This window comes from Mirounga angustirostris, unplaced genomic scaffold (assembly GCF_029215605.1).
Source record: "Mirounga angustirostris isolate CCGP_5_RB_7025 unplaced genomic scaffold, mMirAng1.0.hap1 SCAF_2, whole genome shotgun sequence".
Classification (NCBI taxonomy): Eukaryota; Metazoa; Chordata; class Mammalia; order Carnivora; family Phocidae; genus Mirounga; species Mirounga angustirostris.
In genome coordinates, this window is record NW_026991710.1 from 166407344 (window position 1) to 166427540 (window position 20197).

Sequence of the window (20197 nt, forward strand, 5' to 3'; positions counted from 1 at the left end):
AAAATGCTATCACCAAGATGCAAAACCAACTGGATGTAATGACCACAAGGATGGAAGAAATAGAGGAATGAATAAGTGATACAGAAGATAAAATTATGAAAAATAATGAAGGCAAAAAGAAGAGGGAAAGAAAAATATTGTATCACAAATGTAGACTTAGGGAACTCAGTGACTCTATAAAGCTTAATAACATTCATATCATAGGAGTCCCAGAAGAAGAGAGGGAGAAAAAAGGGCAGAAGGTTTATTTGAGAAGATTATATCCGAAAACTTCCTTAATCTGGGGAAAGAAACAGACATCCAAATCCAGGAGACACAGAGAACTCACATCAAAATCAACAAAAGACAGCCAACACCAAGACATATCTTGGCAAAATTTGTAAAATACAGAGATAAGGAAAGAATCCTGAAAGCAACCAGGGAAAAGAAATCTCTGACCTACCAGGGAAGGCAAATCTGGTTAGCAGCAGATTTCTCCACAGAAACTGGCAAACCAAAGAAAGTAGCAGATATACTCAATGTGCTGAATGAGAAAAACATGAAGCCAAGAATATTCTATCCAGCAAGGGTCATTCAGAATAGAGGGAGAGATAAAGAGTTTTCCAGACAAACAAAAACTAAAGGAGTTTGTGACCACTAAACCAGCCCTGCAAGAAATGTTAAAAGGTGGGAAAGAAAGACCAACAGCAACAAAGACTAGAAAGGAACAGAGAAAATCTTCAGAAACAACAACTTTACAGGTAATACCATTACACTAAATACATATCTATCAATAATCACTCTGAATGTAAATTAACTATATGCTCCACTCAAAAGACACAGGGTAGCAGAATGGATAACAAAACAAGACCCATCTATACGCTGCCTACAAGAGACTCATTTTAGACCTAAAGACAACTGTAGATTGAAAGTGAGAGGATGGAGCACCATCTATCATGCTAATAGCATCAAAAGAAAGCCGGAGTTACCATACTTAAATCAGACAAACTAGATTTTAAATCAAAGACTTAAACAAGAGATGAAGAAGGACACTCTATGGAAAACAAGGAGATCTAAGAATCATAAATATTTATGCCCCCAATTTGGGAGCACCAAAATACATAAAATAGTAACAAACATAGAGGAACTCATTGATAATATACAATAATATAGGCGATTTTAACAACCCACATACAGCAATGGGCAGATCATCTAAACAGATAATCAAAAAAGAAAAAAATGGCTTTAAATAATACAGTGGACCAGATGGACTTAACAGATATATTCAGAGCATTTCATCCTAAAGCAACAGAATACACATTCTTTTCAAGTGTACATAGGACATTCTCTAGAATAGATCACATACTGTGTCATAAATCAGCCCTCAATAAGTACAAAAAGACTGAGATCAACCGTGCATATTTTCAGATCACTCACTATGAAACTTGAAGTCAACCACAAGAAAAAATTAGGAAAGACCACAAATACGTGGAGATTAAAGAACATCCTACTGAAGAATGAATGGGTGAACCAGGAAATTAAAGTAGAATTAAAAAAACACATGGAAGCAAATGGAAATGAAAACACCATAGTCCAGAACCTTTGGGATGCAACCAAGGCAGTCCTAAGAGGGGAGTATATAGCAATACAGGCCTACCTCAAGAAGCAAGAAAAGTCTCATAGACACAACCTAACCACACCCAAATGAGCTAGAAAAGAACAACAAATGAAGCCTAAAGTCAGAAGTGAAAGGGAAATAATAAGGATTGGAACAAAAATAAATGACATAGAAAAAAAAGGTAGAACAGTTGACAAAAATTAAGAGTTGTTTCTTTGAAGGAATTAATTGATAAACCCCTCACCAGACATATCAAAAAGAAGAGAGAAAGGACCCAAATAAATAAAATCACAAATGAGAAAAGAGAGATCACAATGACCACCACAGAAAGGTAAACAATTATAAAGGAATATTATGAAAAATTATATGCCAATAAAAGGGGAATCTGGAAGAAATAATGGGTAAATTCCTAGAAACACAAACTGCTAAAACTAAAACAGGGGAAAAAAAACACAGAAAATTGAACAGACCCTTAGCAAAAAAATTGAAGCAGTAATCAAAAATCTTCCAACAAACAGAAGTCCAGGGCCAAATGGCTTCCAGGGAAATTCTACCAGACATTTAAAGAAGAATTAATACCTATACTTCTCAAACTGTTCCAAAAAATAGAAATGGAAGGAAATTTTTCAAACTCATTCTACAAGGCCAGCGTTACCTTGATTCCAAAACCAAAGACTCCACTAAAGGGGAAAATTACAGGCCAATATCTCTGATGAACATGGATGCAAAAATTCTCAAGAAGATACTAGCAAATTGAATTCAACAATATATTAAATGAATTATTCACTACAATAAAGTGAGATTTATTTCTGAGCTGCAAGGTGGTTCATTATTTGCAAATCGATGAACATGATATGCCACACTAATAAAAGAAAAGATAAGAACCATATGATCCTCTCAATAGATTCAGAAAAAGCATTTGACAAAGTACAGCATCCATTCTTGTTAAAATTCCTCAACAAAGTGGGGATAGATGGAACATATCTCAACATCATAAAGGCCAAAAACAAAAGACACACAGCTAATATTATCCCCAATGGGGAATAACTTAGAGCTTTTCCTCTATGGTCAGGAATAAGAACTATGTCCACTTTCACCATTCTTATTTAATATAATACTAGAAGTCTTAGACTCAGCAATCAGAGAACAAAAAGATATAAAAGGCATCCAAATAGCCCAGGAAGAAGTCAAACTTGCACTATTTGCAGACAACATGATACTCTATGTAGAAAACCCAAAAGACTCCACCCAAAAATTGCTGGAACTGATACAGGAATTCAGCAAAATTGCAGGATATAAAATCAACATACAGAATTCTGTTGCATTCCTATATACCAATAATGAAGAATCAGATAGAGATCAAGGAACTGACCCATTTACAATCACACCGAAAACAATAAGATACCTAGGAATAAACCTAACCAAAGAGGTGAAAGACCTATACTCTGAAAACTATAGAACACTGATGAAAGAAATTGAAGAGGACACAAATGGAAAAGCATCCCATGCTCATGGATTGGAATAACAAATATTGTTAAAATGTCTATACTACCCAAAACAATCTACACATTTAATGCAATCCCTATCAAAATACCAACAGGATTTTTCACAGAGCTAGAACAAACAATCCTAGAACCTGTATGGAACCACAAAAGACCCTAAATAGCCAAAGCAAACTTGAAAAAGAAAAGCAAACCTGGAGGTATCACAATTCCGGACCTCAAGCTCTATTACAAAGCTGTCATCATCAAGACAGTATGGTACTGGCACAAAAACAGACACAGAGATCAAGGAACAGAATAGAGAACCCAGAAAAGGACCCACAACTCTATGGTCAACTAATCTTCGACAAAGCAGGAAAGAATATCTATTCAAAAAAAAAAAAAAAACAGTCTCTTCAACAAATGGTGTCGGAAGTACTGGACAGCAACATGCAGAGGAATGATAATGGACCACTTTCTGACACCATACCCAAAAATAAATTCAAAATAGAGAAAGACCTAAAATGAGACTAAGGATACAATTGAATTACATCTTTGAACTGCTGAAAGTAAAAATTATCAATGAAGAATTCTACTTCACTATTTGAGACATTTTATAAAAATATTTTAAAGACAAAAGCTGAAAATAATTGGTCACCACAAGATGTGTGTGTGTGTGTGTATACATATATATATATTTTTTTTTTTTTTTAAGGAAGTTTTTCAGTGAGAAAGAAAATGACCCACATGGAAATAGGAATTTGCTGGAAGAGTTGAAAAGTCCTTGAAAACAGTAAATGGATGGGTAAATGGAAATATTTATATTAAAAAATCTTTAACTTTCCATTGGCTGTTTAAGGCAAACATAATAATGTATTGTCAGGTTTATATAAACATATATGCATAATTACAAAAGCACAAAAGATGGAAAGACATTAATGGAATTATATTCTTATGGGATTTTTACATTATAGTATTTAGAACAAATGAATATGCTATGAAGAACATGAACAAATGTTCATGACTGTTCACCAAATAAATTTAAAAATGTTTCATACCATCTATTATCCATATGCTGTGGTTACAGATTTTGTTACTTTTACCTTTCAATAGTATGGTCATTTGAAAGATGCAACTAGCACATTACAATAGTTAACATCCTTGGAATATACGGAGTATATAGTAAAACTATCACCTATTCTGTAATTAAACCATACTTATCTATAAAACTCTGCTGTATAAACAGAAATGTTTTGGGAACCATGGTTAAAAATAAAGGGAGGTCTATTAGCATGTTCGCTTCTTGATTGGAACTAAAAGCATATACAAAATTTTGATTGACAGTATGATCTAGATCTGTACTGTTTAATATAGTTGCCACTAGCCACAAATGGCTACTTAAATTTAAATTAAATAAAGTAAAATAAAATGGAAATTTTAGTTCTTTAGTTGCACTATTGACATGTCAGGTGATCAACAGCCACATAGTCAGTGAAGACCATTTCTATAAGTACAGAAAGCTCTACTGAAGCACACTGATCTAGATACTAACTCTCTGGATACCAAAACCCATCATCATAACTTCCTCCTGGTGATGATGGTGTTGGTTCACAGTCTGGAGGAGAATATCCAACATCACAGTGACAATTAAGCAAATTATTGCAAACCTAAAACCAAAACCAAACAAAAAATTAGAACATTTTAGGTACAATGTAAAAATTAAATGCATTATTTGTGACTGCTAGCCAATGTAAGTTATTAAAATATGATCACTTCATATATACAGTTTTTACTTTAATGTGGAAAATAATTTTTACAATAAAATGTAATATAATAAATGTCTTTGCAATATCTGTTCAATGTCATAGATACTTCTTATTTGTCTCTTATTTTAAATAATAATAGCATTCTGATACAATGAAAATGCCTTATTCTAAAAAGGCATAGAAATTATGAAGCTAGAAATTATAAAATAATGAGAGTTGACATATTATGAATTGTGCTAGATTTAAAAAAATGCCTGTGATAAGAGCCAACTTTTACAAAAAATGGGGGGAAAATGTAAAGGAAAAAGCTTTCTTAACCAGACACAGATACCAAAATGTATTTTGCTAGAAATAGGAAGGCTAGAAAATATCTATAAATGTGATCTGGTGGATGAGTCAAAAGGGTCAGAACCAGAATAGAGAATCTAGACATAGACTGATACAGAAATTAAATTTAAACTACATAAGAAAGGAAAAAAAAAAAACAGAAAAGAAACCGCTAATGTAGGACATGAAAGTGATTTGGAAGAAAATTTTGATACAAATCATGCAGGTAGGTCACTTTTTTCCTGGATTATTATATAAAATATGAAGCATCAATATGGCAGGAGACACTAGCCACAAAGTTAAAGCCAAATGCAAACTTGGAAAAATTTACAAAATTTCTACACCCTGGTAGATCATTTCACAATGGATGGACAAATAGAAATGTAAATGGCAAATATAAGGATACATACATGCTTAAGAACTGTATCTTTATTTCTTAACTAAATGCAAATTAACAATAGATTCAGCATGTGAGAAGAAATTTTAAAAACTAAGAAGCTAGTCTGGCTAGAATTTGAGAAAATGCACATTTTCATTCATGATAGGTGAGAGCAAAAACTGGTAAAATATTTCTAAAAAACATAGTATTTGTGAAAATTTAAATGGTGCATAAATTTGACCCATCACATTTCATTGCTAACAATTTAAGAAATCAGGTAATTGTGCAAAGGTGAATGTACAACAACATCCATTACACCATTATTTACATTAGTTAAGTAAAAATTTGACATTATCTAAAAGTCCATTGGTAAATGAGTTTTCAAATATAGTATGGAAGAGACACACATGGAAATAAACTGAAGCTATTAAAGGACAAAAGAGATCTGAATGGACAAGAAATTCTGCTCTCACAAAAAGATTATAAGTAATATGTGTAATATAAATATATTGTGTTTAAACATATCAGTATATACACATTCAATTATAAGCAAAATTTATATAAGCATATATAAACATACATTTGTAATCTTCAGTAAACCCATCACCAAAATTTCATACTGGAGTATGTTGCATACTGCACTTTTGTACAAAGTTCAAAGTTTATTAGCTCATGAGGCCTATAATGATCTGAACACATAAATCATATGTATCTATAATGGAATCCACTTTTCTTATTTAACTGTAAGTTTCTAAAAGAAATTTCCACAACAAATAATTCTGAACCTTATTATTATCCTGGAAAAAGTTACTGACATGGATTTTAAACACTATATGTAAAATTAGAGGAAATATTACATACCCCATGTCCACTGCAATTTTTTTCTGACTGACAATTTGGTCTATTTGGGTAGTTACTGGTTTCTTGGCAGTTTCCACGGAAACAATACTAAAATGTTAAAACAGTCAACAACAAAAAATTTAAATGTAAAGTCAAGAGTTGAGCAATTGTACTTGGTACAAAAATTAGATGCACAAGATAGATACAAATACACACTCCCATATACACACACACACACACACACATGCATACACACCAGATGAATCTGGATTTCATGACATCTGCTCCTTCTATTAAAAGAAGTTGGGAGTCCAAATGGCATGTTATTACACTACCACATATAAAATTCTGAGAATGAGATACTATTTTTTCCCCATGAGGGAGCACAGCAGTGAGTTTATTGGTACTAATTGGCATAAGAACAAATATAGTCAACTTGTACTGACCATTTGTAATGAGCTAGGATCTGTCTTTGCATTTTCTATGCATTTTTATAATATATACTCAGATTGAACCTGTGAAGATGTTTTTATCCTCATTTTATATTTGCTAAAAATAAATGTACTCTTTTAAGGTCATGCATAAGTTACCGACAGACCCAATATTCAGTACAAGAACTATTTTGGTCACAGAGCCACATATTTATTGATCAATGCTAAATATCAGTGTTTCTGTCATTTTTATATTTATTTCCAACATTAATGATAATATATCTTCTCTTTCACATTAGCAGGGTGACCCTAGTGTAAATTATTTAATCCCTCCATGCCTCAGCTTATCCATCTTTGAATTTGGAATAGCAATTGATACCCAAATTTTTTTAAACTATAAGTTATAAAAAAAGTAGGCTATAAGGATGAAGCAATTTGTTAAGACATAAAGGGATAAAAGTGATGTTTGGCACATAGTAAATGCTCACTAATACAAGGTACTGTTTTAGTTGTTTATTTACTTCATTTTTGTGTAGACTTTAAGTGCTTATTCCCCTATCCAAATTTTAATTTAATCTCAATATATTTGGGGTATTTTCTAAGATTATCTGCTGGCTTTTCTCAGGTTATCTGATAGAATATCCACTATATGATGAATAGTCTTAAAAATCATTATTTTCTATCACCATTAACCAATTATCATCATAAAGGAAAGAATATCATCTTGTTCATTAACTACAAGTGCTCTGATGAAGCCAGCAAGAATAACAAAGTGTTGGACAAATCAGCATTACCTGTCCACAAAACCATCTTCATTCTAGTTCTCCTTAAACATTGTCATGAGGCAATAATAAACTAGTCATATTTCACTGGGTTGTCTTTAGGGGAAAAATAATCCAGGAAAAGTTAAGACCCATGTTTCTGATACAGTTTCTTTCAAGTAAACAGATCAATTTGTAGCTGACTCTTTTGTAATGACAGCAAAAGCAAGAGACACCATAAAAGTACTTAGCCCTGGGAAATGGTTGGGATGATGTTTTGAATATAAACTAATCTACAAGACTTCCTTCTTTGAACAAGAGACACAAATAGCGTCCCAGAAGCAATCACATCACGTTTCAAAGAAAAAAACTATATATATAAGTAAACACATATTTCCTAAAGAGAAATGTTTGGATTATGTAAGCATATTTTCTTATAGGCCCAGGTATGAGTAAGAAAAAAGCAGTTAATTTTATTTATTCAATGATTAGCTTATCTAATTTTGGACAATTAAATGCCCCAAACATACCCCTCTTCAAGTTTAAAATGAATGTGCTGAGATGTGTTTATCTTCCCTACCCTATCTAAGTGAGCTAGAAATCACTTCAATAAACTATTCTCCTGTTCTGTCTTGTAAATTAAAAAAAAAATCAAAAAGCTTTCTATCACATCTAATATTAAGCAAACTTGCATTGTTGGAATAATGCTTATCTCCATGCAGTATACTTTTCGCCAGTATATTACAGTATTAAATACATGTGTTTTATTTAAAATTTTATTATGATTAATAACAGAGACATACTTTTAATCATGTTATAAATAAGATATAAAGTCTCCCCTCTCTCCCTCTTTCTCTTCTTATCAAGATAATTTTTACAAAAGACCCACAGTTAATGAGAGTAAGGTAAAGACATCTTTCCTTTCCAACCACTCTGAAATCAACTGAACAATGTAGAGTAACAATGAAAATAAAGTATATCTGATGAATTTTTAAAATAACTACAGAATAATTCCAATTCAAATTCACAGACATGGCACTCAAAATTGCTCCCCTTTTCCTAATTAATGTGAGTAAAGGAGAATCGGAACAAAGCAATTAGAGAGATTTAAGAACTTCCTGGGATTTCAAAATAAAATGAAGGCCACTGATGGATAAAATGAAGTGAGGAAGCAACCACATCAAATACAATGGTAAAGGACAGAGACTGGTGCATCAGCCTCACAATGCTCTGGAGGATCTGCAGCCTCAGAATAATAAGGAAAAGCAGAGGAAGAAGAGCCAAAAGGGCAGGTTGGGCGGTGGGGGAGCTAAACTGTGGAATTATCCATGGAAGTGTCCACAAAACCACAGAAGTAGTTAGCTCTCATATTCACTACTCACCTCTCCTTTCTCTCACTTACACAATGCAGTCAACACAACACTTTTATCCCAAGGGAGAAAATTTCTGAAGGTATTTTGTTTCCTAAAGCAATTGAATTAATGATGACTATAGAATTTGGGCTTTTCAAGTGGTCTCTCCTCTAGGAGAGTCGCTATCCAATTAAACTACTGGAAGTACCTTGACCTAATTAGCTAATTCCCAAATGAAGACTGTCATTTGACAAATCCTTGTCACATGGAAAAGGCTGTCAGTTTTTTTTTTAATTAAAAATAATGTAGGAGTAAAATGTCATGCCAACTTAAAGCTCCTACTGTACCAAGTAGGAAAAGTCAATCTCCCTCCCTCCCTCGCTCCCTCGCTTCCTCACTTACTTCCTTCCTTCCTCCCTCCCTCCCTCCCTTTCTTCCTTTCTTCCTCCCCTTCTCTTCTCTTCCATTTCCTTTCCTTTCCTTCCTTTCTCATGCCTTTCTTTGTTCTCCCTCCATGGTGACATTGGCCAGTTGGGCATAGGCTAATGATCAGACTTTCCCAGGCAGAGAATCACTGATGGAGAGATGGGTGATCTGTAATACAGGGTAGTGAGACAAACCAGCATGGCAATCTTCTGTGGCATTTGTATGCCTAGTCCTCATATGGTTTTATTTCAATTGTTGTCAGTATAATTGTATTTTCCCTATAGGTAAGATGTTGTTCCACTCTCACTACTTTTTTTAAGATTCTTTGTCTTAATTTTCATTAATTTAATTATGCTGTATCCTACTGTGAATTTTACTGGTTTCATCCTATATGATATTCTTTCAGCTTCTTGCATTTTTAGGCTTATGCTTTTTGGCAAATCTGAAAACTTCCCAGGTATTATTTCCTCAAATACTTTTCCATCCTTAAATTCTTTCTCCTATTCTTCTAGAATGAGAATGTCATGGATATTATATCTTTTCTTATAATCTCACAGGTCCCTAAGGTTCTATTCATTGTTTTTCAGTCAACTTTCTGTTATTCAGATTGGGTGCTTTCTATGGTTCTCTCTTCAGCTTTACTGATTCTTTACCCATCCCCTCCATTCTGCTCCTGAGCCTATCACTGAGTTTTATATATTATTATATTTTTTTATTTCTAAAATTTCCACTTGGTTCATTTTTATGTCTTCTCTCTGTATGCTGGAACTTTCTATCATTTCTTTCTCTTTTTTATATTAAATGCTCTTAGCCAACATATAGTACATCATTAGTTTCAGATGTACTTTCTATTGTTTCATTAGTAGTTTCAAGCATGCTTGTAATTGCTCTTAAAATATGCTAATGATGGCTGCTTATATTCTTTGAAGTATACTGGTATCATCTTGGTGTTATCTTGGTGTCAGTGTTTTGTTTTGTTTTGTTCTCTTTCAAATTGAGATTTTCCTGGTTCTGGGTATGAAGAGTGATTTTGATTGAAACCTAGATATTTTGAATTTTATGTTATGAGATTCTGAATCCTGTTTAAACCTGTTTTAACAGTTCCTGTTAGAACTCTAGAGGGAAGACAAGGGATATTGCCTCATTATTGCCAAGTAAGGTTGGAAGTATAGAGTCCACTAATACCTGAGATGAGAAGGGCTCCTCATTACTACAAGGAATAAGGAAGGACAGACACTGCTGGGCCTCTGCTCATACCACCCTGTGAGAGAGAAGGTATGACCACATTTTTTCTGTGTTTGGTTGGAGTAGAACAGTTTTTATTCAAAAGTGTACTGTTTGCTAGATTGCTCCTTTCACTAAAGAAGTCAGGCTTTCCTTGATGACTTCATTTTGTCTGTTCCATTTGGCATTTTTGAATTGCTAGCTTTTCTGACACCAGGCTTGGGATATATGAAGCAAAACTAAAAGGGAACTCATTGCTATGTAGTACCTTGGGTTCTTAAGTCCCTGACTAGTCTGCCTTTCTCTCTTCAGCTTTTAAAATCTTCTTATGTTTGCTTTACATATAAAATTGTTTTTTTAACCGTACATAGTAGAAAAGTATGTCTGGTGCATCCTTCTGGAACCTCAATCTCTATTTAATCATTTTTAATCATCACATAATACATTTATCATTATTTTCCTTTATATGTAACTGATTTTGTAGCATTAAAGAAATCTTTGAGTGTACCTGGCATTAGATTTTCTTTGAGCTCTTTATTAAAACATTTTGATCTGTAATTCCTCTGAAATACTATTTTCTATTTTAGTCCAGAGGTCAGTTTATCTATCCTGATACCAATACTGCAATAGTTTAATTACTTTAACTTTACAGTAAGTCTTGATATTTAGTATTATGAATTTCTAGTTTCCATTTTCTTCTTTAAAATTACATTGAAGGGGGAGGAGCCAGATGGCGGAGGAGTAGGAGACCTGGATTTCGTCTGGTCCCAGGAATTCAGCTAGATAGGGATCAAACCACTCTGAACACCTATGAACTCAACAGGAGATTGAAGAAAAGAATAGCAACAACTCTCTGAACAGAAAAGCAACCACTTTCTGGAAGGTAGGACGTGCGGAGAAGTGAATCTGAGGCAATATTCAGGAAGATAGAGGGCAGGGCAGAGGGCCTCCATCGGCTGCTTCTGGCAAGTGATAGAGCCACAGAGCACAAAATCAGAACTTTTAGAAGTCTGCTCTGCTGAGGGACATCACTCCAGTGGCTAAGTGGAGGGTGGAACCCTCTCTGGGACAGTGTGGTCTCAGGACCCACGGGGTCACAGGAAGACCAGGGGTTCCTGAGTGTGGCAGAGCTCCCAGGAATTGGAGCAGGAAGCCAGCTGCAGAGATGGAGCCGAGGAGTGAGCTCTCAGCTCAGGGTTGCAATAAACTGTGATCCATGGCACAGTCGGGCCACTGCTCCTCCAGCAGGGATGCAACAAGTGCCAGATCCGGAGAGACTCCCCTTCCTAGCCCAGGAGGAGTGGCGTGGGAATGCACCACAGGTATCTGCTGGGTTTGGAGACTCCACACGGGGTCGGGTACCAGAGATAGAAATGCTTGGTCACAGGCCAGGTGAGCACAGAGTGCAGCCAGAGACCAGGGAGACAGGAGTGATTGACTGCGTTTCCCTGGGGGCACACTGAAGAGTGGGGCCCCCAAGTTCTCCGCTCCTCCAGGGCAGAGATTGGGAGGCCACCATTTTCACTCTCAGCCTCCAAAGCTGTACCAAAAGCTTTCAGGGAACAAAAGCTCCTGAGAGCAAATGGAGCAGATTACTTAGCCCGGATCCAGCAAGGGCTGGGCAAATCCGCCTCCTGCAAAGACATTTGGTAACCACAGCAACAGGCCTCTCCCCCAGAAGATCAGCAAGAACTGCCAGCCAAGACCAAGTTTACCGATCAATGAGAATGGCAGAACTTCAGCGCTAGGGGAATACTGCACATAGAATTCATGGCTTTTTCCAGATGATTCCTTAGTTTTTCAAAGCTAGTATTTTTTTTAATGGTCTATTTTTTTTGAATTTTTCTTTTTCCCTTTGCAACCAACATCTTATCAATCCCTTTTTTTAAAAAATCTTTTTTATTTTTCATTTTTAGAGTCAGAGGAGTTACCCTTATTTTTGGAATATATATATATATATATATTTCTTCTCTCTTTAAAATTTTGGGAAACAGATTCTTCTAACAGATCAAAATATGCACTAAATCTCTAGTGTATGGCTTTCTTCTAGTCTCCTGCCTGATCACATTCTCTCCCTTTTTTTTTTAATCCTCTTTTCTTTTTTCAACTAACTTCTTATCATCAATTCCTTTTAAAAATATTTTATAATTTTCATCTTTACAGTCATATTCCATCCCTTCATCGTATCAAGACTTATTTTTGTACATATATAAGTTTTTCTTTCTTTAAAATTTTGGGAGGCACTTTCTTCTAACAGACCAAAATATGCCCAAAATCTAGTGTGGCACTGATCTATGCACCAGCCTGATCATATTTGATCACATTCTGTTTTCTTTGTTTTGTCTTGTTTTTGTTTTTTTGTTTTTATCTTTTTCTTTCTTTTTTCTTTTTTCTTTCTTTCCTTTTCTTTTCCCTTGGTTTCAGGTCTTTTCTGATTTGTTTAGTGTCTATTTTCTGGGGACATGGTTACCCTGTTAGCATTTTGTTCTCTCATTCATCTATTCTCCTCTGGACAAAATGACAAGATGGAAAAAATCACCTCAACAAAAAGAACAAGAGGCAGTACCAATTGCCAGGGATCTAATCAGTATGGACATTAGTAAGATGTCAGATCTAGAGTTCAGAATGATGATTTTAAAGATACTAGCTGGGCTTGAAAAAAAGCATGGAAATTATTAGAGAAACACTTTTGGGAGATAAAAAAGAACTAAAATCTAACCAAGTCGAAATCAAAAAGGCTATTATTAATGGGGTGCAATCAAAATGGAAGCTCTAACTGCTAGGATAAATGAGGCATAAGAGAGAATTAGTGATATAGAAGACCAAATGATGGAAAATAAAGAAGCTAAGAAAAAGAGAGATAAACAACTACTGGATCACGAGGGCAGAATTCGAGAGATAAGCGATACCATAAGACGAAACAACATTAGAATAATTGGGATCCCAGAAGAAGAAGAAAGAGAGAGAGGGCCAAAAGGTATAATGGAGCAAATTACAGCAGAGAACTTCCCTAATTTGGGGAAGGAAACAGGCATCAAAATCCAGGATGCACAGAGAACCTCCCTCAGAATCAATAAAAATAGGTCAACACTCCGACATCTAATAGTAAAACTTACGAGTCATAGAGTCAAAGAGAAAATCCGAAAAGCAGCTCAGGAGAAGAGATATGTAACCTACAATGGTGGAAACATTAGACTGGCAAAAGACCTATCCACAGAGACCTGGCAGGCCAGAAAGGACTAGCATGATATATTAGGAGCACTAAATGAGAAAAATATGCAGCCAAGAATACTATATCCAGCTAGGCTGTCTTTCAAAATAGAGGGAGAGATAAAAAGCTTCCAGGACAAACAAAAACTAAAGGAATTTACAAAGATGAAACCAGCCCTACAAGAAATATTGAAAGGGGTCCTCTAAGCAAAGAGAGAGCCTTAAAGTAACATAGACCAGAAAGGAACTCGGACAATATACAGTAACAGTCACCTTACAGGCAATACAATGGCACTAAATTCATATCTTTCAATAGTTACCCTGAATGTCAACGGGCTAAATGCCCCAATCAAAAGACACAGAGTATCAGATTGGATTAAAAAAAACAAGACCCATCAATAAGCTGTCTGCAAGAGACTCATTTTAGACCCAAAGGCACCCCCAGATTGAAAGTGAGGGGGTGGAAAACAATTTACCATACTAACAGACACCAAAAAAAAGCTGGTGTGGCACATTTTATATCAGACAAATTAGATTTTAAAGCAAAGATTGTAATAAGAGATGAGGAAGGACACTATATCCTACTTAAAGGGTCTGTCCAACAAGAAGATCTAACAATTATAAATACATATGCCCCTAATATGGGAGCAGCCAATTATACAAGCCAATTAATAACAAAAGCAAAGAAACACATTGACAACAATACAATAATAGTGGGGGACTTTAACGCCCCCTCACTGAAATGGATAGATCATCTAAGCAAAAGATCAACAAGGAAATAAAGACTTTAAATGACACACTGGACCAAATGGACTTCACAGATATATTCAGAACATTCCATCACAAAGCAACAGAATACACATTTTTCCCTAGTGCCCATGGAACATTCTCCACAATAGATCACATTCTAGGTCACAAATCAGGTCTCAACCAGTACCAAAAGACTGGGGTCATACCCCACATATTTTCAGACCACAATGCTTTGAAACTAGAACTCAATCACAAGAGGAAAGTCAGAAAGAACTCAAATACATGGAGGCTAAAGAGCATCCTACTAAAGAGTGAATGGGTCAACCAGGAAATTAAAGAAGAATTTAAAAAATTCATGGACACAAATGGAAATGAAAACACAACTGTTCAAAGTCTTTGGGATGCAGCTAAGGCAGTTCTAAGAGGAAAGTATATAGCAACACAAGCCTTTCTCAAGAAACAAGAAAGGTCTCAAATACACAACCAAACCCTACACCTAAAGGAGCTGGAGAAAGAACAGCAAATAAAGCCTAAACCCAGCGGGAGAAGAGAAATCATAAAGATCAGAGCAGAAATCAATGAAATAGAAACCAAAAGAACAGTAGAACAGATCAACGAAACTAGGAGCTGGTTCTTTGAAAGAATTAACAAGATTGATAAACCCCTGGCCAGACTTATCAAAAAGAAAAGAGAAAGGACCCAAATAAATAAAATCATGAATGAAAGAGGAGAGATTACAACCAACACCAAAGGAATACAACCAATTATAAGAACATATTATGAGCAACTATATGCCAGCAAATTAGATAACCTGGAAGAAATGGATGCATTCCTAGAGATGTATCAACTACCAAAACTGAACCAAGAAGAAATAGAAAACCTGAACAGAACTATAACCACTAAGGAAATTGAAGCAGTCATCAAAAATCTCCCAATGAACAAAAGCCCATGGCCAGATGGCTTCCCAGGGGAAATCTACCAAACATTTAAAGAAGAAATAATATCTACTTTTCTGAAACTGTTCCAAAAAATAGAAATGGAAGGAAAACTTCCAAACTCGTTTTATAAGGCCACCTTTACCTTGATCCCAAAACCATACAAAGACCTCATCAAAAAGGAGCATTATAGTCCAATATCCTTGATGAACATGGATGCAAAAATTCTCACCTAAATACTAGCCAATAGGATCCAACAGTACATTAAAAGGATTATTCACCACGACCAAGTGGGGTTTATCCCTGGGCTGCAAGGTTGGTTCTACATCTGCAAATCAATCAATGTGATACAATACATTAATCAAAGAAAGAACAAGAACCATAGGATCTTCTCAATAGATGCAGAAAAACATTTGACAAGAACAGCATCCTTCCTTTTTTAAAAAAAAAAAGATTTTATTTACTTATTTGACACAGAGAGAGACAGTGAGAGAGGGAACACAAGCAGGGGGAGTGGGAGAGGGAGAAGCAGGCCTCACACCAAGCAGGGAGCCTGATGCAGGGCTCGATCCCAGGACCCTGGGATCATGACCTGAGCTGAAGGCAGACGCTTAATGACTGAGCCACACAGGCACCTCAGTACAGCATTTTTCTTGATCAAAATTCTTCAGAGTATAGGGATAGAGGGTACATACCTCAATATCATAAAAGCCATCTATGAAAAACCCGCAGCGAATATCATTCTCAATGGGGAAAAACTGAGAGCTTTCCCCCTAAGGTCAGGAACATGGCACGGATGTCCACTATCACCACTGCTATTCAACATAGTATTAGAAGTCCTAGACACAGCAATCAGACAACAAAAAGGAATAAAAGGCATCTGAAACGGTAAAGAAGAAGTCAAACTCTCACTCTTTTCAGATGATATGATACTTTATGTGGAAAACCCAAAAGACACCACCCCAAAACTGCTAGAACTCATACAGGAATTCAGTAAAGTGGCAGGATAGAAAATCAATGCCCAGAAATCAGTGGCATTCCTATACACCAACAACAAGACAGAAGAAAGAGAAATTAAGGAGTCGATCCCATTTATAATTGCACCCAAAACCATAAGATACCTAGGAATAAATCTAACCAAAGAGGCAAAGAATCTGTACTCAGAAAACTATAAAATACTCATGAAAGAAATTGAGGAAGATACAAAGAAATGGAAAAATGTTCCATGCTCATGGATTGGAAGAACAAATATTGTGAAGATGTCAATGCTACCTAGAGCAATCTACACATTCAGTGCAATCCCCATCAAAATACCATCCACTTTTTTCAAAGAAATGGAACAAATAATCCTAAAATTTGTATGGAACCAGAAAAGACCCAGCATAGCCAGAGGAATGTTGAAAAAGAAAAGCAAAGCTGGCGGCATCACAATTCCGGACTTCCAGCTCTATTACAAAGCTGTCATCATCAAGAGAGTATGGTACTGGCACAAAAACAGACACATAGATCAATGGAACAGAATAGGGAGCCCAGAAATGAACCCTCAACTCTATGGTCAACTAATCTTTGACAAAGCAGGAAAGAATGTCCAATGGAAAAAAGACAGTCTCTTCAACAAATGGTGTTGGGAAAATTGGACAGCCACATGCAGAAGAATGAAACTGGACCACTTTCTTACACCACACACAAAAATAGACTCAAAATGGTTGAAAGACCTCAATGTGAGACAGGAGTCCATCAACATCCTAATGGAGAACACAGGCAGCAACCTCTTCGACCTCAGCCAAAGCAACTTCTTCCTAGAAACATCGCCAAAGGCAAGGGAAGCAAGAGCAAAAATGAACTATTGTGACTTCATCAAAATAAAAGGCTTTTGCACAGCAAAAGAAACAGTCAACAAAACCAAAAGACAACCGACAGAATGGGAGAAGATATTTGCAAATGACGTATCAGATAAAGGGCTAGTATCCAAAATCTAAATCTATAAAGAACTTATCAAACTCAACACCTAAAGAACAAATGATCCAATCAAGAAATGGGCAGAAGACATGAACAGACATTTTTCCAAAGAAGACATCCAAATGGCCAGCAGACACATGAAAAAGTGCTCAACATCACTCGGCATCAGTCAGAATGGCTAAAATTAACAAGTCAGGAAATGACAGATGTTGACGGGGTTGCAGAGAAAGGGGAACCCTCCTACACTGTTGGTGGGAATGCAAGCTGGTGCAGCCACTCTGGAAAATAGCCTGGAAGTTCCTCAAAAAGTTGAAAATAGAGGTGCCATATTACCCAGCAATTGCACTACTGGGGATTTACCCCAAAGATACAAATGTAGGGATCTGAAGGGGTACGTGCACCCTGATGTTTATAGCAGCAATGTCCACAATAGCCAAACTGTGGAAAGAGCCAAGATGTCCATCGACAGATGAATGGATAAAGAAGAGGTGAGATATATATATATATATATATATATATATATATATATATATATACATACATACATATACACACCATGGAATATTATGCAGCCATCAAAAGGAATGAAATCTTGACTTTTGCAACGACGTGGATGGAACTGGAGAGTGTTATGCTGAGCGAAATAAGTCAATCAGAGAAAGACATGTATCACATGACCTCATTGATATGAGGAATTCTTAATCTCAGGAAACAAACTGAGGGTTGCTGAAGTGGTGGGGGGTGGGAGGGATGGGCGGCTGGGTTAAAGACATTGGGGAGGGTATGTGCTGTGCTGAGTGCTGTGAATTGTTCAAGACTGTTGAATCACTGATCTGTACCTCTGAAACAAATAATACAATATATGTTAAAAATAAAAAAAGAAGAAGAAGAAGAGTATAGCGGGAGGGGAAGAATGAAGGGGGGAAATCAGAGTGGGAGACGAACCATGAGAGACAATGGACTCTGAAAAACAAACTCTGGGTTCTAGAGGGGAGGGAGGTAGGAGGATGGGTTAGCCTGGTGATGGGTATTAAAGAGGGCACTTTCTGCATGGAGCACCGGGTGTTATACGCAAATAATGAATCATGGAACACTACATCAAAAACTAATGATAATGTATGGTGGTTAACATAATAATAAAAAATATATAATAATACAATGATTATGGAGGAAGCATTCCTTTGACTAATAGAAATTCTGATGTTTGAATCTTGAGATCATGATATAGTAACCAAAATTTGTAACATTAATTATAAATGAAAAATCTTTAGGTCCCTTTCTCTCTCTCTCTTGCTCTCTCTCTCTCTCTCTCTCTCTCTCATGCACAAACACATACACAGACACTCAGATACACACATATATGGAATGAAGTAAAATTTTTATTTACCTTATTTACTCCACACATAGTGCCATTGTTCATTCGGGTAATATCCACACTTGAAGCTGTTTTATTTCTTAAAAACCCTGACAAACAGATATGGCCTCCAAGGTAAGTATATTGAACATCATAAGTTGTTGTTGGTACTATTTCTGAATGTGTCCAGTGACAAACTATCTTTCCACAAAGGATATCCCTGTCAATAGAACGCAGAAAAAAAGCTCATATGTCACTTAGAGACATAATATGTTAAGTAAATAACAGTTCAAAACATGAAAATAATTCAAAATGTTACTCAGATCATAACATCAAAGTTATTCAAAACATACATCATCTTAGGAAGTATAACAAATAAGTTCATCTGTATATGCTAGGTTCATCTCTCATTTGTATTAACTTATTTTTGCACACACACACATGCATTTGAAAAAGTATAGTCATCTAAATACACACCCAAAATCACACTGCGTTTCTCCACAGTTTCCAAAATTATCTCCTTGAAAATTCACTTCTTGTGTACATAGATAAGTAGAAACTTTAGCAACTGAAAATATAAAGTTACAATTACTTATCTTAAAAAAATAATATAGGGACATCTAGACTATAGCAATGCCCAGTGAGTGTCATCTACTATAAATTTTTAGTGTCATCTACTGGCTATAAAAGGAGAAACACTAAAAACTACCCACTTGAGAATAGGAAAATTATATCATAGGCAGAAATGATTAAGAAAGCAGTCATTTGTTCTCTTATCTACAATTCTAATATTCTATTCTTCTTTGCACCAATCACCTGAAATTTGATTAATACCTTCTTTTTTTTTTGTCCTGTACTTATAAGGTCTATTTTGCTTCTTTACATAGTTCAATGTCACATCGATTCACAATTTCATTTTCAAATTTGAATTTACACAAACAGTACCTTTTATGGTGGCTATTGGATAGATTACTGACTTTAGAACATTGCCAAAGGCAAGGGAAGCAAGGGCAAAAATGAACTATTGGGACTTCATCAAGATAAAAAGCTTTTGCAAAGCAAAGGAAACAGTCAACAAAACCAAAAGACAACCGACAGAATGGGAGAAGATATTTGCAAATGACATATCAGCTAAAGGGCTAGTATCCAAAATCTATAAAGAACATCAAACTCAACACCCAAAGAACAAAGAATCCAATCAAGAAATGGGCAGAAGACATGAACAGACATTTTTCCAAAGAAGACATCCAAATGGCCAACAGACACATGAAAAAGTGCTCAATATCGCTCGGCATCAGGGAAATCCAAATCTTAACCTCAATGAGATACCACATCACACCAGTCAGAATGGCTAAAATTAACAAGTCAGGAAACGACAGATGTTGGCAAGGATGCGGAGAAAGGG

At 35.6% G+C, this 20197-nt stretch overlaps 1 protein-coding gene across 1 annotated transcript in view; it reads right to left on the minus strand.

The window, feature by feature from the left end:
* The window catches only part of LOC123840618 (A disintegrin and metallopeptidase domain 3-like), a 130987-nt gene that overhangs the window by 19659 nt on the left and 91131 nt on the right, over window positions 1–20197 (minus strand). The window contains exons 15-18 of the mRNA XM_064583833.1: window positions 19270–19360; window positions 18826–19012; window positions 6412–6498; window positions 4631–4745 (exon numbers count right to left, since the gene is read on the minus strand). Of these exons, the coding sequence (XP_064439903.1) occupies window positions 4631–4745; window positions 6412–6498; window positions 18826–19012; window positions 19270–19360 (480 nt within the window). The remainder of the gene's footprint in view (window positions 1–4630; window positions 4746–6411; window positions 6499–18825; window positions 19013–19269; window positions 19361–20197) is intronic.